The sequence below is a fragment of the Miniopterus schreibersii genome, assembly GCF_964146895.1.
Source record: "Miniopterus schreibersii genome assembly, chromosome: 3".
Classification (NCBI taxonomy): domain Eukaryota; kingdom Metazoa; phylum Chordata; class Mammalia; order Chiroptera; family Miniopteridae; genus Miniopterus; species Miniopterus schreibersii.
In genome coordinates, this window is record NC_138103.1 from 63,235,683 (window position 1) to 63,261,779 (window position 26,097).

The window sequence follows — 26,097 nt, forward strand, 5'->3', positions numbered from 1 at the left end:
GGAGTCCCCCCTACACATGCCCCCCCATGACACTTTAGGGGGCTCTCACGATGACCTCCATCCTCAGTTCCTAGTTAGCTCTCTGCTGCAAGTCCTGCTTCTAACACACTCACTGAGTATGTTTTACTCTTTTATTATCTCAGCCTGGAAGAAGGGCTCAGCCAAAACTCACTCCCTGGCTTTCTGACTGAGGTCACCCTTTCTCCAGAACCCCCTTTTGCTGCTTCCAGGCATTATTGTGGTGAGGAAATGTCACAACTTGGACCCCATGCAGGAGCTCCCCAATGGCTCATTCTATAGGCCACCTCCCCCACAACTTCCTAAGCCTGGATCCTTTCTGTAACAGGCGCTCGCTTCCCCCAACTATTCTTTAATTTCTTCCTTGGCCTCTGGATTTTGAAATGATTATTCTGTTGGTTTCAAGTTCAAGCTGTCAGGCTGGACAGGATCCTGAAGTCAGTCAAGTTCAATCCCCTCATTGTACATAAAAGGAAACTGCGGCATGGAGCCTATTCCTATAGCTTTCCGTCCCCAGTTTCAGGACACCTTTCCTTGAGTGTCTTCTGTTGGGGTATTTGGAGAGACAGGTGACATTTTTCTCCCTGTGTTGTCTTGGAGTAAAGTCCATTCTTCACTGAGGTAGAAAGATAAGCTAGATGACTCCCATAATTATATTATCAGGAGGCACTTGTGCTATAAAACATTCCCCGGCTACTTCAAATTCCTAGACAGCTTACATAAGAAATAATTATGTATTTTTTCTCTTAAGCATAACTAAAACTGAATCCAAAATTGGAAAAGCTCAGAATCTTTATTAAATGTGAAGCTTGCTAGTGCAAAATGGGACATTCACAGTAATGTGGCACACTATGTGAAAATGGGTACAAGGTTGGTAAGTTGGCATTAGAGAGAGATTGGCTTAAAAAGAGAAAAGTTGGTAAGTCAAGGAAGGGTATACATTCTTGTGGTGTGTTCTGGGCTTGACAATTCTGATTTCAGAAAAAGGGAGGGAGTGTATCTTTCTTTTGGGAATCCTGCCACTTTCTAACCTACCAGCTAGAAATTTTCATGTCTCTGCATCAGGGGCGTGCTGAGGCCTGCCCCAAGTTCACATAGGACTCTGTGGGCTCCTTTGGGAGCTGTGAGTCACCACTTATATAGTACAGTGGGAATGTAATTGAATGTCCTATCACACAAAGACTAGAATAGTCATAAGACTTCTCAAAGGCCAGCCCTGTAAGTTTTATCAGGGAAGCAGAATCTATGGTCACCAATAGGAAAGTCTGGGCATGGCTTTAGAGATTTTCTGTAACCTGGGGGCATTTGGCCAGTTCCAAAAGCACCCGTGTTTGGACTCTCTGCCAATAGGGAAGAGGCTCTGGGCACGGCAGTGGTTCCCGACAGGAGCACCGGGAGGCGTCTTATCTTTTTGGTTTTCACAGTGACCGTAAGCCAGTGCTGGCTTTTTGTGATGGGGGACCAGGTACGGCAACCACGCTGCAGTGTACTGGACATTCTGTGTATGCCGCAGGAAGTCCTGGTTAACACACTCATACCTCAGCCAGGGAGACCAGAGGCGGTGGATAACCCGGGAATTATTTTACAACAACTTGTCTTGCGCTAACCAACCAGATGAGCCAGTGTTAGCCGGAATGCAGGCAGTAAGAATTCCCTCTGCTTTTTAAGAGCTTGTAAAAACAGTTTTTTCTTAATAATTCCAAGAAGAGTGTTTTGCGGGGAAAGGCCACAACTGAATAAAGACCTTATTTTACACTAACATCTACTTGTAGAAGTCACAAGTCACTAATGAACTGGATATAGGTGCTTTGAGAAGTAAGGATAAAAGCTTCCCTGTTTAGTGCTGATGGTGGAAGTGAAGCTGCAGAAGTGCCAGAGTCAAAAGCTTTGTTTTTCTGAAACCATCTATTGCAAAGAATTTGCAAAATGAAATATTTATTTTACCCCCTTTAAAGTATGAATATCATCTTTTCGAAGGGAATTCCGGATAATGATCTCTTTCTAAAATTGAGTCATATCCCCCCTCCCCATGGAAACTGTATACTGTCTTAAGTCATAATTCCTATGCACAAAACATGGCACGTGCTTTAATGCAGGAGCAAGGTGTGTGTTTCTTCGGTGCACAGCCATTGAAGTGTTTGTCACTCCTCTGCCCAGGCTCAGAGTCAGGAAGTGGGAGTGGAGTGGGCCTCAATTAGCATCCATCTCTGTTCAAAGCAGGAATGAAAGTGATGCTGTTGGACTTGAGTGGATCACGAAAGAAGCAATGTGCTTGGGTCCCAGAGGACCTTTTCATGACTGAGGCTTTTTATTGTTTATTTGCGTCTCATTGATCTCTCCTCTCCTTGGGAAAGAAGACGAGCGTGAGCGGGGAAGGCAGTGTTGCCTCCTGATTTATTTGGTCGAAAAGAGCCTGTGAACTCCTGCCTCTCCACTAGCCAACACCCTCCACCCCATCCCTTTCCCCCACCCCCTGCACCTGCCTCCAGGCCGGCACAGAAGCTGCTTGAGGGCAGGGATTGTTTTTCCCTGAGTCCCCAGCCCTTGGAATAGGGCCTGACACAAGGCAGGCCTTCAGTAAATATTTGCTAAGCGAATTTATGCAGTTAGATGGAACCCTAAGTATATTTCTGTTTGCTTAAAATATTCCCCCCTTTTCCCTAGGAAAAATAAGTGCCTTTTTTACCCCTGTAAGTCAAATTTTCATAACATTTTACCTCTCAAGGTATGGGGAAAGTTTTGGGAAGATTTTTTTTTTAATCACACTGACAGCTAGCTACTCTATATTGACTGTTTAAACAGAAAACCTTGTTCTGCTGTAGGCTGATTCCTATAGTAAGTAACTGTGACCTTTGCTTTTCATACCCTGGATTTTTATTGCCATCTCAGCGTTCTGTCATTATTGTTTTTGATCCCATCTAAGTGAGACTAGTCAAAGGGAGAGGAATGATAAAAGTGAAATCAGAAAATTATTTTGGCAGTTAAGGGAGGAACAGCAAATACCCAGAGTGAAAACCAAGATAATAGGACCAAAAGACATCTTATTTCTTTATAAACTTCTCTTTGCACAAAATGATCTAACGCAATCACGTAAACAACATCAGCTATAGAATCCGTCAGCCAGTTTTGGGATAAAGTGAGTATTAAAAGAGATTACGTTTATCTAAGCAGCGACAACTGTGGGTCTAGTGAGTCTCTTACCGGAGCATCGGCAGGCGGCCCTGCCCTTCCTTTGGGCTGATGTAGCATGTTAATGTCCTCTGCTGACCTTTTCGTTGTTTCCTAGTTTGACATCCACAACAAGATCAAGTTCGGATGCTCTGCAGGGGCGCTATGCAGCTCCTGAACTGGAAGTAAGTTCATTTCCTCTTCTTGATCTGCTTTATCTTAGAAGACCCATTTCCCAGGAAGCCTTTTTATGTTTATTTACATCTTTATTGATCTGCATTCCATGATCCCAAGAATACAATTTTTGTATAAAAAAAATATCCTGTATATACTATGGAATTAAAATCTTTGATTTTTCTCCAACAAAATTGGCCTCCTGTGTGGCATCCTGCCGCCCACCTCCCACCAGGCAAGCTGTCCGTTGTTCTTTTCTTCTGTCTTAATGGAATTTCTGTGGTTTTTTTAAACTTCTGATCCGTTCCTCTGTGTTACACCTGTCTGTGCCCTCCATGCATGGCACAACCGCGAGGCCATGTAATAGCTGTTCTGAGGGAGGAGAGCACGGTGGGGAAGGGAAGGAACCAGCACCCGCTGTGCCCACGTGGCTGAGCATCGTCTATACATTAGCTTATTTAAATGCATCAGTTCCATCAGGTTGTCATTTCATTGGGTAAAGAATTGTGAACAATAGGTGTCCAAAGAATCGTGGTTGGCAGATGCCAGTTGTTCGGCTGAGTGTCTTATTTTATTGTGCAAAAATCTTTTTCTGGGGCCCTCGATGGAACGCCCACCAAGGTCTAAAAGGATGGAGGCAGCCAGAAGGCTCAGCCCTGACCCCAAGAATGGGAAGAATGGGAAGTTCAGGGATGGCCAAGACTTGTGGCTCTTGTTATTTCCAGGCACTGTTCTAGGCGCTACTTCTGTCATTTCATTTACTCCTCATAAAAACCCAGTGAGGGCTTTCTCTCCATTTTGCCAAGTCATTTAAACTTTTGATTTGCCAGCATGCCTGTGTTCCTCACCACTGCTACCCAAGAGCTCAGCTGCTGTCTCCTGGCCTGGCTGGGCTGGTGACCCGCCTGGCATCCTACCCTGGCCGCATCCTGACAGCTTTCCCTGAATTTAAGAGCCCTGGTATATCTGATGGGCACTTTCTTCTGCAGCTCTGTCTTTGGGGATGATCTTCCCTGCACCTGACCTGGAGAGAGGGAACCGTTATGAAGGGTTGTCAGTCTGCCAGCATCATTCACCAGCTCTTTCTGTCACTTAAAAAAAGGGGAAACTGCTGAGTCTGAATAAGAGAATGGTCTCTAGAAGGCAGGCATTTGTTCTCAACACTGACTGGGTGACCACCTGCTGGGGTGGTACCGTCTGGTTTCAATATCCCTATTGTGCACAGAGTTAAAGTGCAAAGAACAGCAAGTCTCTAAGTAAGATTTAAGAGAGGATGTTTTTTCTTCCAAGGAAAAAGCCCCAGTGTTTCCTTCGGAAGTGGAGAGCATGCAGGACGGAAGTCGGTTTGCTCTCTTTGAATCACGTTTCACAGGATGCACTTTTGAAAGAGGGTTAGTTTCTCTTGGTAACTTAAGCTTCAAAAGAACTAGGACCCCAGCGCACCATGTCTTGGGCCCCCTGAATGAATTAGTGTGTCTTCGACTGTGTCACTTGATCCAAGATTTTGTCAAGGCCAATCCCTCTGTTACAAGTTCCCTTGATGTAGGGTGGGAAGCAAGGACGTAGCCTTGAGGTGGATAAATGGGATGAAAGCCTAGGCTCCCATGTCCTTGTCCTAGGTTCTCTGTTCTTTGTAGTGAAAATATCAGCCAGAGTGCTGAGGACCCAGCACTTCCCAGACCATCTTGGTAGATGTAGTGTTTCTTATTTGTTTACTAGAGTCCTGTAATCCTGTAGTTATTTTTCACAACCTGGTATTTTAAAAATTAAGATTATTGTTTTGAGTAGGTTAAAAACATGGTATGAAATTTGAATGGTACCAGGTGCTCTTCAAAGGAAAGCACCCCACCCATTCCTGTCCCCAGCACCCCTGTGCCATAGACGCAGCCAGATGAGCAGCCTGGTTTTTAAGGAAACGTGGAAGGCCTCCTGCTTCCCGATCCCTTAGCATTACCATTGCTGGTTCTGTCGGCTCCACCACCTCCTACATATCACATGCTATCTGTTGCCTCTTGTGAATCATGGACCTTGGGGTTCCCATCCTGCATTCGTGTCCCAGCTCCTATCACTAACGTAGTTGCTTGACTTCGGGCCAGTTGTTTAATCGGCCTGACCTCAGTTTCCTCAACTATAAATAGGTTAATAATCCCAGTCTCCGAGGTTGGAGAGGGTGATGAGTAGCGAGTGGAGCAAAGCACCAGGAGTGAGCTTTTCATAAGCAGCTGCAAAGGCAGTTTGATGTTAAGCATATTTATTAGGGATCAACACAAGCAGAAGGGAAGAAGGGGAAGGGGCAGAAGTGGGCAGAGGGTGATGTTGAAGGGCGCCACAACCGGGCAACTCTGTGCTGACCGAGTGCTCCGGGGCAGGTATAACCCAGCAGGGCTGTCCTCCAGGAGACAGTGGCTGCTCCCTTACGCCCCTGCTGTGAGCAGTCTTTCCTGTGGGTTGCCCAGGAAGGGCTTGCCCTCTGGCAGGATGGTGCTGCTGCTGGGCAAAACCTGGGGGCTGCAGTCTGGAGACTGTGTGCTCGCAGCAGTCGGAGTGACAGCTCACCTCCATGTCCATTGTGTTTCCTATCACCAGCACCCAGAGCATCTGGGAAGAACAGACGCTTAGTTAAAACCCTCTGGAGGGATAAAGTGTGCAGTTCAGGGCCTGGGATGTAATTCAGTGGGGGAGGGCTTGGCACGCAGTGGCCTTTAGCGCTTGACAGATGTGGAGAGCAGAAAGCAAGCCACCTGACTGTTGGTTTTGCTCTCCCAGGTAGCTCGGTGTTGCTTTTGCTTCAGTCCCTATGGAGAAGGTAAGTAGAGAACTTTCCGTCTCTGCCTCTGTGTGGTCCTGCAGACCTGGCTCTAGTCTGTAGGCATTTGGGATTCAGGTACAAATAACTGAATAGTAAGCGGGACTTTATTCCAAAGCCAGTTTACTGTGTACATACTTTTCACATTCTCCCAAAGGGTTGCTGGGTTATGTTTGTTTGTGTTGGTATTATGGCAGGCAAGAAATCAATCTGATATTTTAGTTCATATTTAAGTTATACAGTGAGATTTAGAGACGCAAAATACATTTTTTAAAGGAATGAAAATTTGGAAAATACCAAGAGGTCCTGACACCTTGATTTGGACCATTTATTTCCCTCAATTTAACTTTTCTTCTTGGAATAGAGATTCCCAGGGGCTTGGGAACTCCTGGTCTACTCTCTCCCTTTCTTCTGAGCTTATAATAAGTTTTGTGTTTTTAATGGCTTTCTTTTTTTCTGCACTATTAGAAAAGTGGGATGTGTCCAGGCCAGGTAGCTCAGTTGGTTAGAGCATCCTCCCAGTATGCAAAGGTTGTGGGTTCAATCCCCGGTCAGGGCACATACAAGAATCAACCAATGAGTGCATCAATAAGTGGAACAACAAATCCATGTTTCTCTCTCTCAAGTAAATAAAAATAAATAAATAAACTCGACTTGATACCTTAATAAGATTTTTAATTAATCAATTAATTAAGTGGGATGTTAGGTGACTCACCCTGTTCAGGAAGGTTCTGGGGTGGGGTGGGGGACTTTGTGCCTCTGGCGTAGATGAAAGTGCCTAGGTGACGTCTTTTCTCGGGCCCCCCGGGTTGAGGCGAGTGTGTCCTTGCGTGAGTGGCAGGGTGCTGGGCCCACTCGCTGAGCCGATGTGGCTTTGTGGTTCGCAGACCCTGAGGAGCAGCAGAACATGAAAGAGGGCCCGGGTGTCATTTACGATGAGAAGCGGAGCACCGTCTACAGCTATTCCTACTTCCACGGAGTGTTCTTTCTGGCTTCCCTCTACGTGATGATGACCGTCACCAACTGGTTCAAGTGAGTGGCCCGATTCGTGGGTGTTCTAGAAGGGGCAGTCCTTACAGGAGCAGCCTAAGTCCTGTTCTTTAGGGTGCTCAGACACGGATCAGGTCTCCCCGAGTCAGCTAAGCCATTTCCCAAGTCACGCTGTGCTCCCTTGACAGCAGGTCCTGTTCCTAAGAGTCTCTCGCACGCTTTTAACCCCGGGAGGGCCTGCCAGGTGCACTGCAGGCGCCTTCACAAAAGGCAGGTTAACTGCTTGTGGGCAGTCTTGAAGAACATAGGAACAGTAATGGAGGAAGCACCTGGAATTCTTAAGTAACCATCTGCGTTTTAAGAATTTTACTAAATTTATTGGGGTGACACTGGGTAATAAGATTATATAGATTTCAAGTATATAGTTCTATGATAATCATCTGTATACGCTGTGTTTTCATTACCCCATCTGCTTTTACAAAAGAAAATACCCCTTTTCTACTTTGTATTTTGTCTTTTTTTCTTTATACTTTCATTACAAAAGTTTAAAACATCTTAAAAAAACAAGCAATATGAAAGTATAAAAAGTAATAGTGACCCCCCATAACCACTGCTAACAATGTGGTGTGTATGCTTCCATTCCTGTCTGGGCGTTTACAGGCCTTTGTGATTATGAATCCACATTTTCCCCCCCCTGAGGGTCTTTTGTGTGTGTTTTTTAACTTGATAGTATATGATACACCTGACTTTCCCAGAAACGACATAGAGACTCTTCTTGAATCATACAGATTTCTTTTCAGATTACTCTCTGACTGATCCAAAGTTCCTGTTGGACCACAATTTGTTGTAAATTAAGATGTACGTAGGATGACATTTAGGCTCATGGTGCGTTCTCTTATTCATTCACTCAGTACACATTTGAGTGGCCCCTACGCCCACACTGTTCTAGTGGCAGGGCTTACATTTGTGGGGAGACCACGGTCCTGATCAAATGCAGCGTGTCGAGTAGTGGTGAGTGCTGGGGAGGGGAGCGCCGTGGGGTTGGGGGCGGTGGGGGGCGGTTTCCAGCGCAGTGCCGGGGACGTCTTCCCACCAGCCTCCTGAGGGCCAGGATAGGGAGCCAGCATCGAATGCTTCCCAGCGATACGTTGAGAATTCCTGGCTTGGGAAACTTAAGAAATGGAGGGAGCCACAATCAGTCAGGCAGATGATAACGAATGCTGTGGAGGAAGTGGAGGAATTGGAAGCCTCTCACACTCCTGGTAGAATTATAACATGGTGCAGCTGCTTTGGAAAACACTTTGGCAGTTCCTCAGAATGTTAAACATAGAGTTACGATACGATCTGGCAATTCTGCTGCTAAGTATATACCCAAGTGAAGAAAAGGCACGTTTATGTCCGCACAAAAACTAGTCCACAGTGTTGCAGCAGCAGCATTGATACTAGCCACAAAGTGGAAACAACCCAAATGTCCAGCTGATGATGGAGAAACAACATGTGCTGTGTCCAGACGATGGGACACTCCTCAGCAGTAAAAAGCAGTGCAGTACTGATACATGCTGCAACAGGGATGAGCTCTGAAACCACTGTGCTGAGTGAAAAACCAGTCCCAAGAGACCACATGATTCCGTATGAAAATGAAAATGTCCCGAATAGACAAATCCGTAAAGACCAAAAGGTAGATGAGTGAATGCCGGGGGCGGGAGGAGGGGAGGAAATGGGAGGGCAGCCAAAGGGTGCAGGGTTTCTTTTTGGGGTCATGAGAATGTTCTAAAATTGATTGTGGTGGCTGTTGCACAAGTCTGTGTACATAATAAAAGTCATTGAGCTGTACACTTTAAATGGGTGTGAATTATATGTGAATTCAGTTGTTAGGAAAACAAGAAAGGCTGCGGGGGGGGGCAGAAGCAGGTGACACTTGGTGGAAGAGACCTTGTCTTCCTGCTCTGACCACAGCGGGCTCTCTGTTTCCCCAGCTATGAAAGCGCCTACATTGAAACCTTCTTCAGCGGGAGCTGGTCCATCTTCTGGGTGAAGATGGCCTCCTGCTGGATGTGCGTGCTGCTGTACCTGTGGACACTGATTGCACCCCTCTGCTGTCCTTCTCGCCAGTTCTATGTGTGAGGACCTGAGCAGTCCCCTCGGTTCAGCAGGCCTGCAGCTGGAAGTGACGTCCTTTGAACAAGTGTCCCAGGGGTTTGAGCAATGACTGGCGCTTTTCGAAAAGCTGGCATCCCTTGACTGGCTTGAGTGTGTTTGAAGAGGCTTTCAGGGGGAAAAAAAAAATCACCTGATAAGCTTTTTAATTCTGAAATTCGAAAAGAAACTACCAGGTTATCCCAAAAGAATTGAAATTTTCAACCAAGCTGATCCTGAGTGGTACTATATTTTGTATGTGTCTTACCCTAAACTGGGGTAGTGGTTAGGCTAGTGTTTTTCTTCTGCATGTTTTTACCAAAACAGAATTTGGAGTATGCCATCTCACAGGGATAGAAACTTACATTGTGTGGCCTGCCTGTCGTGCTTATCCTTGGAACAGAAAACATGCTAAAATCTTGAGCCCTGATCCCCTGACAGAATGCAGACCCCTGCCTACACCTCGACCTGCAGGACCCTGTGCACAGCCCCCTGGTATTTATAGGGCACAAGAGGAAGCACCTGCTTTTAACTCCACCTGTGCTGCCTCCTCCCCGCCCCCAGACGTTTCCCTTTGAAGGTGTGCTGCTGGGAATCACACCTGCCATGTCCTCGGTCACCTTCCCAGAGGTCCGCTGTCGTCCTTTCTGGGTTCACCATCTTCATTATAATGTGAAAAAGCACAATTTGCTATCACCACCTGTGTGATTCCCCCCCCCCCACCGTATCATCACTACCTGATCCGAGTCATTGCAATAATTATGACTTATTTGTGGAGTTAGTCACATGATGATAGAACAATATTCTTGTTGTTTCCTTTGTCTAAACGATGGAGGGCTCTGGTTCTTACTTGTTCATGCTATTAATAGTAATAATACTTTATTAATAGTAATAATACTTTATCTGAAAAGTTGCTTCCTGGCTGAAGCCTGCTGTACCCCTCTCAGTTGTTAAGGCCACGCCCCAGTTTCTCTTCTACCTGAGGCCTTTGAAATGGTAAAAGCAGAGGGCTTTTAATTTCCAGATCTGTAATGGGACCACACCATTAATGCAGTATGGGGTTTTTTTTTGGAGTAGATTTGCTGAGGTGGGGATCACAGGCAGCACCTCAGACAGGGCTAACCAAGTAAGGCTGTTAGACAAGTTGTAGAAGGAAAGGTGGGTGGTGAGGCTATGTAATTAAGCCATAAATAACATCTACAGAAATTTCTAAAGTACGTACTTGTAAGGTTATACTCATGGGCTGCCCAAGAAAATGTCCATTTTCAGCGCTGATGTTGTCAGTCAGGAAAGAGTTTACTTGGTAGAAAGTCCATTAGAGACCCCAGTGGAGACACCGTGGGGACGCTCCTGTTAGTATTTCATGCAGGATGGAAAGAGCCTTCAACCATGGAAAAGATGGCCCTGTGCCCTCCTGGAGGAGTTGGGCAGAATCGGGCCCCACGTAAGCTGGGCTCCAGTGTGCCAAAATGCTGGCTTTGGAAATTAGCCAAATTCTTCATTTCTACTTTTTCCCCTCCTCCTAAGAAAACAAAGGAGAAAAACAAATACAATGGATGAATTCTTCTGGGAACTTGCCTTATTGACAGTGTCTGAGATTCAGTTTTAAAAGGCAGTTGTGTGTGAGAAAGAGCCTTTTTTTAGGCCAGGAGCTCTTTGTGCTCAGCAGTTGAAAGATGATCTGGAGTCAAAATGAATATCTGCCACGTGCAGCCCCTAGAAAGCCCGTGGGAGTGGAGCTCTGTGGGTGGGGACAGGCTGAGGGAGGGGCTGGGTGTGTAGCGGGAGCTTCCTGCTCACTGCGGTGGCCGGCGCAGTGACAAAGGGCTCTGAGTGAGCCTGGCCTTAGGAAAGTCCACGAAAAGAGGCAGACCAAGAGCTGGGGTTGTGTCAGTAACAAGTTTTGTTAGTTTTTTTTCCTGCTAGCTGGGTCTGGTAGCCAGCTGTGCGACTTTGGAACTGGTCCTTCAGCAGGTCGAGGTCAAGCTGACAAAGTGGTGTATTCCTTGGCTGGCCTTTGTCGGCCTCCTTTCCCTGCAGAAGGCAGCTCAGGGAAACACACACAAAAGGACAAGGCCAGTGGCAGGCCCTGGGAGCTTCCTTCCTTAGCCTGCCCAGCCAGCCCTCAGTTTCCAGATGCTTAAGACTTGGTTTGTGGCCTGAAGTTCCTTTCTAAGATTTGGTCTGACACAAGAGGAGTAGTTACAGTCACCTGGTTTTTATTCTCAACTGAGAATTTAAGCAGGTTTATCTGAATGAGCAAGAGAGATGCGGATGTACTCTGAGGATGGCAGGCCTATAAATTAAGTTGGCTTTCATGGTTATTAAGGGTCATAAACAATACTCAGGCCATGAGTCAACAGTCAAATGTAGGTTTAAAGAACTTACGGTTTTTGTGCTATTGTGGCTTAAGAAACTGGAAAAATATTGCCAATTTCTTTGAGTTGCTATAATGATGGCGTTTATTTGATAAATTCTTTTTTAAATAATAGACTTTCACTTCCTACAACTTTTTGTACGTGACTTAAAAAGTACATCCCTGGAAGCTGCTGGTCAGACTCTTTAGCAATGAAAGCCCTGACAGTTTTAAAAACTCTGTGTCTGTTTCCTCTGTGCTACTCATCTGATGTGGAAAATTTCTCCCCCATCATTCCCATGAGTAAAAGACTAAGTGGGGACGGGGTCCTTTCGGGAGCCTTGCTGTTTACCTAGCCGCGTCGCCTGCCGAAGCCCGGAGACTTTTCTGTCCGGGCTTTCCTGCGCCCTGCCTTATCCTGGCTGGGCCTCCCCGTTGCTGGCTTTGGCTTCATCCGCAGTTTCTTGAAGGAATTGGTCGCCCGGTGTATTGGGAGCTCGTCGGTGGTGTGATTAACCGCGTCCACGCGGGCCTGGGAGGGTGGTGTTCTGGGACTTGGGGCCCTGGCGCCCTCAGGAGTAGCCAGTCGGGGCTCCCACTCGTAATTGTTTAGTCCTGGCTCCTCAGACGTTCCTTCATTACGGATGACCTCTGTGTAGTGCTAGTTCCACCCACCCCAGTTGTCACCCTCTGCCTTTTTAATATGCCTTTTTAAAATTACGTGCTTAATTTTGGCCAGAAGTTTACTACCATTGGTGCTCCATGTTACCTTCAAAAAGGGAATTCCAGAGCCTGCATTTAAGCTGCCTGGGCTTTTTTCTCCCTTGACTGCCTTTCTAAATAGCATCTCAGTTTGGTGTGCATTCATGTGCTACACCCCTCTTGGAAACGAAAGAGGGTTTATCCTGTAACTAAGAAGGGTGTGACTTTGGAGAAAGACCCCAAATGCCTAGAGAGAACACTAGGCCTTCTTTATTTAACCAGGGAAAGTGCAGTGGCCACTTGGTTCTCGGAATTCTCTGTAGGACATTCTTAATTTGCCAATAGCACTAACTCCCTTTGGCTTTGTTCTTAAGGCCATCATGTTTTCTGCCACCTTTGATAAAATTGTAAAGACTCAGACGTTTTAATATAGTTTTGCATTTCAGGCAGAGATGGACTCTCTAACGTTAGACCTACTTCACAGGACTGGAGAGCTATTTATTTACACACATCTTTTGAACTAATGCTGGACATTCTCAAGACCATTCTCGTTTTTCTTCCTCAGTAAATCATTTGCAGAGGTGTTCATTTTACCAAAGAGGTGTGTTTCTTTTGTTTTGTCTTAAGTATAATTCTTTCAGGAAAAACTAAATAGGGGAAGGGGGAATTAAGAATACATATGTCCAAATTCACTTCTATGGGAGTTTAATCATATTTATGTGAGTAAAATTATGGAAGAATTCTTGAAGGTAATCCTTTGGCATGAAGGATCCTGGGAAGTCTCTCAGGTAAGGAAAGCTGTAGCAGATGGGTAATATATGTCTTGAGAGCTATTTATAATAAATTTAAGAGGATTGTTTTGATTTCCTTAAATAAAAGTTTAAGGGGTTTTGTTTTTTTTTTTTTTACTTTACAGAAAAAAACTCTACAAAAATTTTATAGTCATAACTTTGTTAATTTTTAAAAATTTTTCTGAAACAATTAGTTGTAGCCTAATTATGTGGTTATGTTTGCAATATTAGAATTTTGAAAGTGTAATACGTGTGGTAAATCTACTGTTTGAAACATAAGGGTCACAGATATGGTTAGAGTTTTGGTAACTTTTTAAATAGTTTTTCCCCCCCTTTAGTCACAAAGACAACTATGGATTTATATTTGTTTTTTTAATGCTAATTTTTCTATGAAGCGTCTGAAGTTGATGTCTTTTCCTATGTAGAAAACTCAAAACTTGTTAACTCTGTACTTTAATAAAACTTAAAACTGAAAACCATGTTGTTTTTTCTCCCTTCTGTTGGACACATTTATAATTAAAGTCCTACAGGTAGTGTTTTCCAAGATGTTGCCTTCAAATGTTAATCAACTTTCTCTTAAACTTCATAGAGTCTGTTGTGATTCTTGAAAACAAAACACAAACATGAAAACCCAAGGTTTTTAAGCTTCTCTCTGGCTGAAAGCCCCTGTGGCCTGCTTCCTTTTTCATATTCTAGTTACACACTATCTTAAATATGAGAATTAGAGTAAGTCTTCATTTTATTATTTTATTTTTTCAATCCTCACCCGAGGGTATTTTTTCCATTGCTTTTCAGAGAGAGTGGAGAGAGGGGTGGGGAGAGAGAGAAACATTGATGTGAGAGAGACACATTGATTGATTGCCTCCCTCATGAGCCCCGACTGGGGCCGGGGATCGAACCTGCAACCAAGGTACATGCCTCTGGCCGGAACTGAACCCAATACCCTTCAGTCCAAGGGCCAACGCTCTAACTACTGAGCCAAACTGACCAGGGCTAAAGTAAGTCTTTAAAGAAGGTAATGTGTGTCTTCCAGTGTGGTTCTTTTTTAAGTATTTGGGTATTCTAGGTCTTCTTCATTTCCCTTTAAAGTTTAGAATTAGAATTAACTTGTCCATTCCCTTGATTGGGAGGGATGGCATTGAGGCATTAGATCAGTTTGGTAAGGAATTGACATAATACATTAAGTCTGATTTATGATTATACTTCTCTTTTATATAGACCTTTTAAATTTTCTTTAGTAGTATTGTATAATACTTCTGTTTTTACTACAATATCTTTATAGGATTTAATCTTGATACTTCTAACCCTCATTTTTATGAGATTAGTTTCCTGAACTGTTTTGTGTATCACATAACAAAATTTACCATCCTAACTGTTTTTAAGTGTGCAATCGGTAGTGTTAAGTATGTCTACACTGTTGTGCAACCGATCTCAAGAACTGTTTTCATCTTCAAAACTGAGATTGTATCCATTAAACAGCAACCTCTCATTTTCCTCTCCCACCAGCTCCTGAAACTACTGTTCTACTTTTTGTCTCTATGAAGTTGTCATTTACTCATTCCCCCCCCCCCATGTTTCTTCCCAGACAGAAGCTGATACTGTTGGCTTTTGATGTTTCCTCCATCCCAGATGTGCTTGGGGTTCACCACTTTTTGTGGTAAATGTTGTCCATGGGGTTTTGGTTGTGCTATCTAGTTGCCCTGTTTTTCTGTGGAAATTCAGGGAGATCCATTCACTCTTGAATTGAACTGCAATAAAGCTTTCACACACACCTTTCTCAGAAGCTGCTTTTCAGGGTCGTCATTGGTAACCTCCATGTTGCTGGGTCCATTGTCCTCACCTTATTTGACCTATTGGAAGCACTTGACCTGTTAATTACAAACCTTATTCAGGATATAACTGACTTTTATATACACTCATCCCCACATTGTGAAAGTGATTATTATAGTTACTCTGCTTGTTTCACATTACACTTAAGCTCATGGGAGGCAGATAACTTGTCTTTTTTAGTTCTCAAGTCTGCACCCACAGAACTACACCCAGGAAACCACCCCTGGGAACATCGTCCATCCGTGACTAGGACCTGACGTAGTTCTTAGCTGCACCTTTTGGGTCATCCTAACTTATTCCATATTTAAAGGCCTGATTTGCAGCTGAACAGTTTGCTCAGCCTGCTTCCCACCCACAGAGGGTTGGGAGCCTAGTGACTTCAGTTTGAACTGTTATTTTAGTGCAAGCTGGTTGTGTTTCTGTTTGTTCAGTTCTCTTAAAAGCATTGTGTTGTCTGTGAATCTTCACTAAGTTAGATAAAAACCACCCCCACCAATCTCACAGATACAGGACCCTTCGATTCGGACTCCACGTCAGAATGTGATAACACCCATATTCTTGCTCTTTTGTCTAGCTGAGAAGATTAGGAGGCACACTTTTAAGATTTTTAGAAACCTTTTTTCTAGCCAGGAGTACTTGAGAATCATTTCCTTAAAATTTCCTGAGATCTTAACAAGGGACTTTATCTTGACCCTGAGGTCACTTAAAAAATACACACACACACACACACACACACCATACACTTTTTTACTTAATCCAATATACCCAAATTATTATTATTTTAACCCCTGAGGTCACATTTTACTTGTGGCATCTTAGAAATGATAAGTAGCTAATAGAAGTATTGTTGAAAAATACTTCATTGAATGTTACAGATGTATTGTTAAATAAAATTAATTTAGAAAACTATACCATCAATGTGATCCAAATCCTGTGTGTATGAAGTGTTAAAGAAAAAGTTATTCTGACAGTTGTTATAAAGGTAAGACTATTGCAATAGGGGTTTTGCAGTAAGGCAAGAACTCTCACTCAGGTTGAACTCTAAATACAAGGACAAGTGGGAATTTATAGCCAATGAACAGGGCTGGGGGGGGGGGTATGTGTCCAGTGGATAGAAAATTAAAAGGAGACATCAGGGTAAGGGGATTCTTGCTAAATGTAGACCAAAGATTTTTATATCAAAGATGGGGGACGAAGAACTTGATCAGATTTCAAGGGTTGGGGGACTTTTGCTAAGACAGGGCCATACAGGCGTGGTAAGGACAGGATGGGCACAGAAGGCCAAGGTCAAGGCCTAGTCAAGAAGAGGGCTCAGAGGAGCCTGAGTAAAGTTTGGTCAAGGAGAGGGTCTTGGTCAGAACACATGCACACTTACTCAGAGAAAATGTACCCATGTGTTCACCTACTGTTTTGTCTCCACAGCAGTGCCCGCTCCACATTTGGGGGATTGTTGTCATGGTTACAGCAAGAGCAGCTATGTTTCCCCCCCCAAATTGAAGCAGCTACAGTTCATTAAATCCAGGAGTGGACTTCCCATCTAAGCTGGACAATTGGCCTCTCTGGAGCTTTGGACTTGGAGCTGACAGTGCAGCTTTAGACTGGCTGTTGTCTTGAACCAAGGAGTTGGGAAACTTAAAAGATGTTGTTAGTGACTGTTTTAGGCATTATGGACACAGGAAAAGCCAGTTTACAGGAAGATATAGAATTAAAGTGGTTGTGCAGAACAGTTGTGAAAGAGTGGGGGGCAGAGAGAGAAAGAATGGATTTCTCAAGGTCTTCCAGTCCCCAGGTCTATTCCATTTCCGAGGCCCAGCTTAAATAATGATGATCGGTAAGGTTTACTGAGCACTTGCTGTGTGTCTGGCATAATTCTCACAATGATCCTATAGATGTTATTGTTCTGATTCTCATTTTACACTTGAGGGGGAAAAGCAAACTTGGTAAATCCTTACTTAAATGCAATTGTTTTTACAGAGGTTGCCAAATCTCACCTCTCTCCCTACCCTCTTTTGCTATCTCCTTTCTTTAACACACCCCACCCCCTGCCCCCCACCTTCTCCTTTAGGCCAATTTCCCCTTTTCCTATGGAGCTTTCTCTTGGCTGCTCTATTTGCATAATGATCATATGGGTAAGGAATTGCATTTGAGTAACAGACTGGACCTCAGTACCAAACACCTGGGATTTGGCTCAACATCGCAAGGATGTCAGACCAAAGGTTACTGTGAATTATTGGCTTTTCTTTTGTGACCTCCAGGGACTACTTTGCAGACCTATCTTATTTACATTCCAGGCTAAAGACCAAGGAAGGGCTGAGGGCTCCCTGGAGAGAGGCTCATTGCACATTCTAAGGCAGGAAATATGAGGATCTGGAGTATCTTGTTATTGCCAGAAAATAAGAATTCTTTCATAGACCCTTTGGTAACAAACTAAGTTATGTCTAGTAATGAATTTCATCTAGAAATAAGGTTTTTAATTGCTACAGTATTTTGTGTGTGTTTTTCTGCCTTTTAAGGTGAGTGAAGAGACTGATATATAAGAAATAATATTAATAAAAATTCAGAAGATACAGGTAATTAAATTTGAAATCAATGTTTAAATGTTTAAGTTATAATTTATTAAATTTATAAGGTTAAACTTTCAGTTTAATGTTTTTTAACTGTTTAGAAAGGTTTTGTCTAGAAATGTGAGTTCTTTGTTGGATGTTTGAAGGGCTTGAGAAAATCAAATGTAGTAAAATTAGATCGTACTTTAAAATTTCCAAAATTTAATTTAAAAAAATTGATAAACTTTTGGGTATACTTTATCAAATTTATAAGCCAAGTTGGCATTAATCAAAATGAAATAAAATTGGAGAATAAACTATTAACTCAAAATTCAATTTGTAAATAAAATAACACAAGTTTAAAGTCTTCGAAACTATGTTTTAAAATATGTAATTTAAATATATAAAATATAAATTGAAACTCATTTATTTCAGTGCATAAAAGCTCTCTTCAGACATAAGGAAAACTTAGACACTTGGGTGTATCAGTCAGTGTAAGCTAAGTTATAGTTATACTATGGTAAGAAGCAGCTGCAAAAGCCTCAGCGGTTTACAGTGACTAACAGTTCTTACTCATGTCACATGTCTGTTGTAGTCTAGTTATTACATGTCACATGTCTATTTTAGTCTAGTTCTTACTCATGTCACGTATCTACTGTAGTCTGTCTGCAGCTCTGCCAAGTTCTCTTCACTTTAGGAGCCAGACTGATGCTGATAAAGTGTTGTAAAATAGGCCACTTTGGCAGAAGGATTATTTTGAACTGAAGGCAGTTGAGAAGAATCAGATACAAGAGCAGCTCTGTGCCCTCCCCCTATTTGCCTAAAAGCAGGACATAAGTTTTCAAAGGTGTCCCTCCTCCTCTCTCTACAGAAAGGACAAAGATGAGTCCCTGGAGACAACTTTAAACACTTATCAATGGAGAAGGCTCTACCTTAAATCTGCATAACAAACCTTATTCTTGCCCTGGGCTGTGTGGGTCAGTTGTCCTCCTGTACTCCAAAAAGTTGGTAGGTTTGATTCACCATCAGGACACATGCCAGGTTGCCGGTTCAATCTCCAGTAGGGCACATGTGGGAGGCAACCAATTGATGTTTCTCTCTCCCTCTCTCTCCCTCACCCTAAAATCAATTTTAAAAAATTTAAAAACCTTATTCTTGTTTACTACACTTTCCCTGGTTACCTCCCCATAACTGGTTATCTCTCCACAACTTTTGCCCTTAGCTGAAGATGACGTTTAAGCCTGAGTCCTAAACCACTTCTAAGAGTTACTCGTTTTCCCTGCGTATCTCCCATGTGTACATGAGATACACATGTTAATAAACTTCTGTTTGTTTTTCTTTTGTTAATATGTCAATACATTTTTGTTTGTTCTATTTTTTTCTTCTTAACCTCTTTTGTTACAGGTTTGCTTAGAACTTAGAAGGATGAAGGAAATTGTTTTTCTCTCCTACACTGTTATGGAAGAGAGGACGAGAACATAGCAGAGCCACATGGTGACTCCTAAAGCTTCTGCTTCAAGGTGGCACACATCACTTCTGTTATTGCATCTATTAAAACAACTCTCATGGACAGTCTTTTTTTTTTTTTAATTTATTTATTGATTTGAGAGATCGAGATCAATTTGTTGTTCCACTTATTCATGCATTCATTGGTTGCTTCTTATATGTGTCCTGACGGAAGATTGAACCTGCAACCTCGGCATATCGGGACAATGCTCTTAACCAACTGAACTACCTGGCCAGGGCCTCATGGACAATCTTGAGGTCAACAGGGTGGAGATATATAATCCTCCCACAAGGTGTTTGCCATAATTACATACGCAAGGCTGATGCAATGAGGCAGGGAAGTGTTATCCTCCCTCAGGGCAGGGCAGCAATTATTTTGAACTATAATACACTCTACCATAATGGGAACTGATATTTTAAAAAATTCTTGCAGTTTACTTTTTCCCGTGTAACATATGTTGTCAATGTGTCCTAATGAACAGAAGTGATTGTTTATTTTAATTTTATTCTTTGAAAATTTCTATAATGAATCTACATTTCTTTTGTAGCTAGATAAAATTTATAAATTTCATTTGGACAAAATAGGCAATGGATAACTAGATTGTGGTTTTTAATATAGGACAGGTGGAACGTATAAAACTGTTTTAGAAAGATATATCTCATAGCATTGAAGGAAAATAATATACATTGGAGAGCTTGTATTTTAGTTATATCTCTATTCACCCTGTCTGCTGTAAAAAAGTATGGCTATGAAATGGAATGTGTTTGTTAAAGAAATCAGTCAATCAGTAAATGATGAATGTTGGTTAGTTGGCTGGGGAGAGCCTAGCCTGTATTACAAGATGCATTCTTTTGTGGTTATCTGGCTGATGTCATGAAATTACGACTTTTGCCAGTAGGGAAGATTATATTTCTCCTTGGCAGGAAACCATATTTAGTACATCTTGGATCTCATTGCATACTGTCACAGCAAAACCTCAGTGCTTAATTGACTCTTCATTTGCTTCTGGTTTTATAGTCAGTGCTGATCTTACTGATGAACTAGCTTTTTATAATCCAAATTGGATCTCTGCCTCGTTGGTTTTTTCCTGTCCCAGTTCTACTTGGTGGTCGAGATTAACTCAGATTTTCAGTTCTCCTTCCACCCCCACCATTTTGTTTTTTCAGTGTATTCAACTAAATTTCCATAACAATGACCCTAAAGTGTTCTTTTCTTTCTCTTTGAAAAATACAGGTGGTGGAAAGAAATAAAGACGACAATAAAGGATCTCCAGAGCTGCTGTGTGTGGGGGAGGCAGCCACCGGCATTTGCACTTGGCCCACTCAAAGGCAGGCAGAGGCGTGGAAAAGCTTTACAGTAGGAAAAAGGGAAGACTTCAGTTATGCTCTGACTGGATGCTGGGGGCACAGGGAAGTTATAGGTGGGCTAACTAGCAGTGGGCCATCCCATGTTATTGGTTAGAATGCGCATTTAACTTTCTCTAGTTAGTCCTAAGTTGGAAGTGCAGGTACAAACATGGGAAGCTATCAGTTATTAATTAAGTCCTGACCTTTTTGGGTTGATAAGCCAAAGGTTATTTTTTGGCTTCCTGGACTAGTTACTGCCGGTTGTGGGTCAGAGTTCTGTTTTTACATATAGGCTGGCCATTGTCCATTTGCATATTCCAGCTCATAACGATCCCTACCTGACCATGTGTGCAACGCACTCTTGACTTGGCCTGTGTCCCTCTTGAGTTGGGTCACATCCCCTCCGATGCATACCTTTTGCTTATTTCACAGTGGTGCCTGCGCCAGGGCCTCTTTCTTTTTCTCCACTCAAGTAAAACTTGCTTCATTCTCACTCTGATTCGTCCTTGATATCTCTCCTGGGCTAGTCAAGGACCTAGAGGTCACCTGACATGCGTGGGAAAGGGCCAGACCGTGCAGGGGCAGCCCAGCCCCCAGCCTGAAAGCGGTCTGGTAACAAGGTCAGCCTGCCCGTGAGCCTCAGCTTAAGCAGTTCCATCTGTCACGTTCCCTTTTAGTTAATTGTCACCCTCATGCTGAGTCATCATAGTTAAGGGCTCTACCATTTCAGGTGGCCAGAGCCAAAGTGGGGGAACGAGTCAAGGTCTCCATGAACCTGAGTATCCTAGTACAGCGGTTTGCAACCTGTCACGGTAAGTAGTTTATGTGTGCCATGAGATGACAAAGGTTGAAAATCGCTGCTCTAGTAGATGGCGTCCCCGCCAGGCCAGAGGAGACCTGGCTCTACGACGTCTGTTAACCAGTGAGTGAACAGCTGGGATGGGATGCCAGCTGAGCTCTGGCTACTTCAGGGCCACTGGAGGAGTGTGTGACATCCTCTTGGAGGTAAGCAAGCAGTTTCTGAGTTCTGCTGCTGAGTTGCAGCCCGCAGTGGTGGAGAAAGCAGGTGAAGACTCCCTTGCCCTCGCTGTCTCGCCCACAGGGCACAGAGATACGCCACGCAAGTCCCAGAGACAGAAATGGGGAAAACGGATTGGAGTTTCCTGTGACATTTGTAGTGCTCTGGGCTGACTGGGCCTGTTCTCCCTCTGCTCAGTTAGAGGAGGGGACACAGGCTGGATGTTCATTTCTACCCCTTTCGCTGAAATTATCAGTGTTACGGATAGGAGGCCTGGGTAAAATATCCTCAGCACAAGAGGGAATGGAGAATGTCTGGCCCTGACTCTGACAGGAAAGCCTGGTTTAAAGTTTTAAAGTGATTGAATTTAACTTGCTTTTGTCCAAGGGGCAGAGAGATAAGCAGCGTGCCAGAAGGGCCAGAGGTGAGGGCCCTGATTTTGCAAAGTGTCTCTGCAGTGAAGAGGAGCCTTTCTGCTCTGATATTTTTTGCAATATCCTTACCAAACCTTCAGAGATTCAACTGGGATTGAAATTATATTTATCAAATTTCAGCACATTGATACCTTCAAAGAAGTAAGCGTAAAACAGCAAAAATGTATAATATTTTATACACTACACAGTAAACTTAGGAAATTTTCATTTATTCAACAAATTTTTGTTGAGCATCTACTGTTGGTCAAATTCTAGGAATATAAAAAGGGACAAGTCCTGCCCTCAACTTGTTCAAAGTCTATTTGGGAAAATGATTATGCAGCTATTAAAAATCCTGCTTTCAAAATTTGGGGAGCCCAGTGTGGAACTGTATACCAATTACACTTCAGCATATAAGAGATCGGAAGGACATTCTTCAAAATGTTAAAACAGAATATTTCTGAATTGTAGAATTGCAGGATCATTTCCTTCTTTATACTTTTTAACATTTTCTAAATTTTTTAAAGGGAGTTGCACGGTTTTGATAATTAGGGTGAAAAAAGACGTCATTAAGAAGGGATTGCACCTGATTAGCTGCAGCCCTGCTCTCTGTTGTCTGCAGATTCTCTGCCTTTGGCAAGAGATGAATTTCGTGAGCCTGGAAGCCCTGCCAGGAAAAGTGCAATTAACCAGAATGAGTCCGCCCTGGGGCCTGGACAGCAGGGGCTGGAGGGAGGGAAGGTGCACAGAAGCCCATCTGGAGAGGGGCTGCGTTGTTTCTCGGGGACACTCCGAAACTAAGCTGTGCACACCTATGAATTCCCAGGGCCCTAACCTAAAGGTTAATTGCTGGTGCTGGACTGTAAGCCTGCCAAACCCTGCCTGGACTCTAAGGCTGTGTGCCCGCTTTGGAGTGTGAGGAAATGTGGATGGCCAGACAGAGCTCGGAAGGACCTGCATCCCCCTCTGAGCTGCCAGGGAGAGCATCACACGTCCCTCCAGACAACCATCAAGCTGCTTGGGAGTCCAGGTTTCTGCCAGAATGCATTTGAGACGGATGAAGTTCCCTCCTGCTGTATGTCTAGCGCCTTTCCACTCTACCCAGTAATATTTGAGTCACCAGGGGGAAATGCAGGAGCTCAGGACCTTGGCCCTGAGTGGCTGAATCAGCATCTGCGTGCTAAGGATCCACAGGCCACTCGAGAGCTCACTGAGTGCACAGCACTGTTAACTCGCCTCTCAGGTGGCTGAACCAGCAGGGAGCCTCGTGGGCAGCTCGCCTTCAATCGGGTGGGCTAGGAGCAGAAGCAGCTCCTGAGGCCGGGCCAGGGCAGCTGGACAGAGCGCTGATGAGTGTCTTATTTCTGCTTTTTAGGGCAAAGGAGGCCCTACAGCCTCTTTCGGGGCAACCTCTAGGAATGTGGGAAGCTTAGCGGGAAATCTCTCCCTGTCCCTCACAGGGTCCCTGGAGCTTGGTAGGAAGCAGAAGGTATTATTTCCATTTTCCAGATGGTTTTGTGGGGGTTGGCAGGAGGGGAGCTGGGATGTTGCCAGACTAATGAGAAAGCTCAGGCCTTCTTTGTCTAATGGTGCCAGCTGGCTCTCAGGCCAGATTTGAAGGCTGCGTCCAGGCACACCGTCATTCCAGCTCCCCGGAGAGTTCCCGTCGGGCTGCTGGGTGTTCTGGCCGAGGCCCTTCACCGGGGCTGCTCGCAGGCACCCCCACGCCTCGGCCGTTTTCTGAGGCGTGGTGGTGGTCTCAAGTATATTATATGCAGAAATGCTAAAATAGCCTGGAATGTTGTAGTCTTTGTAAAATATTTACGTTAAAAATGAATGTTTAAAATGCATACACTGTGAATATAAACTTAACATTGTATTAGTTTGGAAGGGCCTACGATAGAAGAAAAGACAGGAGTGAGCCAAGGTGGGGCTGCTATTGGCCGACTGAAAAGTCAGAGAAAAAGGCCTTGGAGACAGGTTCAGGGGTTTTGCTGCCCACTGTTTCCCTAATTGCAAGTCCCATGGGGGCCTCCAGAATTTAAAAAAAACAGGTACATGCTCCTGAGAAGGGCACGGGCAGGCTCCAAAGAGGGCCCCCTAACTTCCCAATTGTTTGTTGGGCATTAGGTTTTTTCTTTTTTTCTCTTAGAGGTTAAGTTTGCTATACCATCTTTCCACATATGGCTTTTATTTCCATCTATCCATTGACTTGGAATCTGGGAATGGAATTATCAGGTCAAGAGCTTGTGGGTACTTTCATCACTCTTTCCTGTGTGTTGCCAAATTTCTTTCCAAAGGTAGTGAGTACAGGTCCAATGTCAGCAGCAACAAATGAGTACAACCCGCCCAGCACGTGATTTTTGAGTCTGTATGGCTGCGAGCTTCAGAAGTACACACTAGCACTCATCATTGTTTTAATTTCATTATTGTTTACATTTCTTTTTCTTGGGTTATGGGTGAGGTTGAACCTTCTTTCATGTGGAACTGTAAAAAGGTAGCCTGGAGAAACATGAGGCTACAGAAAGGGACTTCCAAACAGATGCCAAAGCAACATATTCTGTGGTGCTGTGTTGGCAGTGGCTCTGAGCCTGTGTGCCATGGGCTCGAGTCGGTTGACTCCCTGAAATTGTATGCAGAATTTGGTGTCTGTATGCACATTAGCAAGGAGAGGGCCCTTGGCTCTCTTCACAATCTCACAAGAATCTGGACCTAAAAAGGCTGTTATGTGGCAGGAGACTTTTGCCCTAAATAAGAAAAGGGCGATACAGGGAGACTCTGGAGGGAGACTCCCTCTCTTAGAAATCTCATTCTGCCACTTGTCAGCTCTGCAAGCTCACTTCTCGGTGCTGAGGGTGATGACAATGGCAGCTGGAGCATGGGGTTGGTGCAGGGGTCTGCTGAGTTCATACAGGTAAAACACTTTTAACAGTGTCTGGTGCATAGTAAATGTTTAATGACTGTTATTAAAAACTATTAACAGCCCTGGCTGGTGTTGCTCAGTAGTAGAGTGTCGGCCATAGCACTGAAAGGTCGAGGGTTTGATTCCCTGTTAAGGGCAAGTACCTGGGTTGCAGGTTCGATCCCTGGTCCCTGGCCTGGCCCATGTGGGAAGCAACCAGTCAGTGTGTCTCTCTCATAGTGATGTTTCTCTCTCTCCCCCTCCCTCCCCCTCTCGCCCCTCCCTCCCTCCCTTCCACTGTTTCTAAAAAAAAATCAATGGAAAAAATATTCTCGGGTGAGGGTTAACAAAACAACAACAAAGAACTATTAATAATTAGAACCTTCCGACAATAGGTTAGGCTACCTCAGGGAGTAGTGAGTTCCCTGTCACTTATTGTTCATGAAATGGATGCCAAGGGTCAGGGAGACTCCTGAGAGGGTCCCTGAATCAGGAGGGAGTTTCTATGAATTAAGTTTTCCCTTTGGGCAGGTGGCAAGGATGAGGCCAGCAGGCCTCCAGCAGGAGTGACAGCTGGCTTGCTACAGTGGAACTGTGCTTATAAACAAGCAGGCTGCTTCAAAAGCGTGTTCCTGGCACACTCTCCTGAAGACGCAGAAGAACAGTTTGAGAAAACCAAGTGCAGTTTCTGCATCATGATTTGCGGAGAGAGTAGGGGTGGGATGGCGTGCTGTGGAGCGGAGGCCGCCTGCTCCCACTGCTCCTCTGATTAACAGATATTTAATGAGCACCTACCAAAGTCTGTGGGCTTTTCTACCACTGTTCCCTCATTGTTCTCATTTTCTTTTTGCTGATTGGCCTTCTGGGCTATTCATGGGGGGGCAATGAAGCCCAGCTAAGTGGCTGGCGGGTATGGATGTCCTTGGGATGTTGGCTGAGAGAGAAGTTGGAGATGTCTATGTCTATGTGTGCGTGCTCACCAGCACAGGGTGTCCAAGCCTCAGATTCTCAGCCTCTGGGGTAAGAAAATCTGTGTGGGCTGGTGCCGAGGGAGGTTTACCTCTGCTGCGTTGACCCAGAACAGGCCCTGAGGTAAGGATTTGAGTATAACTTCTTTACTTGGAAGGACCCCTCGGTAGGGGAGTGGAGAGCGAGGCAGGGGTGGGGAGTCCCTTACCGCTGAGGCCGTGGTGCTGGGGGTGCTGCACAGTGCATGACTCGGGCATCCCCACGAAGTGAGGGGCTGGCTGGGGACACTGCCGGGGCTCTGAATTCCCTTGCACTTCTCACCTGCTGCTTGGGCAGAAGAAGTGACCTCGGTACCAGAGAACATTCTGAAACAAACAACTGCAGGTGCCGGCAGCTTGATGTCAGCGAGTGACAAGGGTATGAGAAAC

The 26,097-nt window shown here is 44.3% G+C and overlaps 1 protein-coding gene across 1 annotated transcript in view; it reads left to right on the plus strand.

Moving 5' to 3' along the window:
- SERINC5 (serine incorporator 5) overlaps positions 1-13,613 on the plus strand; it is a 90,257-nt gene extending 76,644 nt beyond the window's left edge. The window contains exons 9-12 of the mRNA XM_081133659.1: positions 3,305-3,371; positions 6,127-6,166; positions 7,054-7,198; positions 9,133-13,613. Coding sequence (XP_080989785.1) covers positions 3,305-3,371; positions 6,127-6,166; positions 7,054-7,198; positions 9,133-9,280 — 400 coding nt within the window. The 3' untranslated portion in view covers positions 9,281-13,613. The remainder of the gene's footprint in view (positions 1-3,304; positions 3,372-6,126; positions 6,167-7,053; positions 7,199-9,132) is intronic.
- Positions 13,614-26,097: the final 12,484 nt, after the last annotated feature.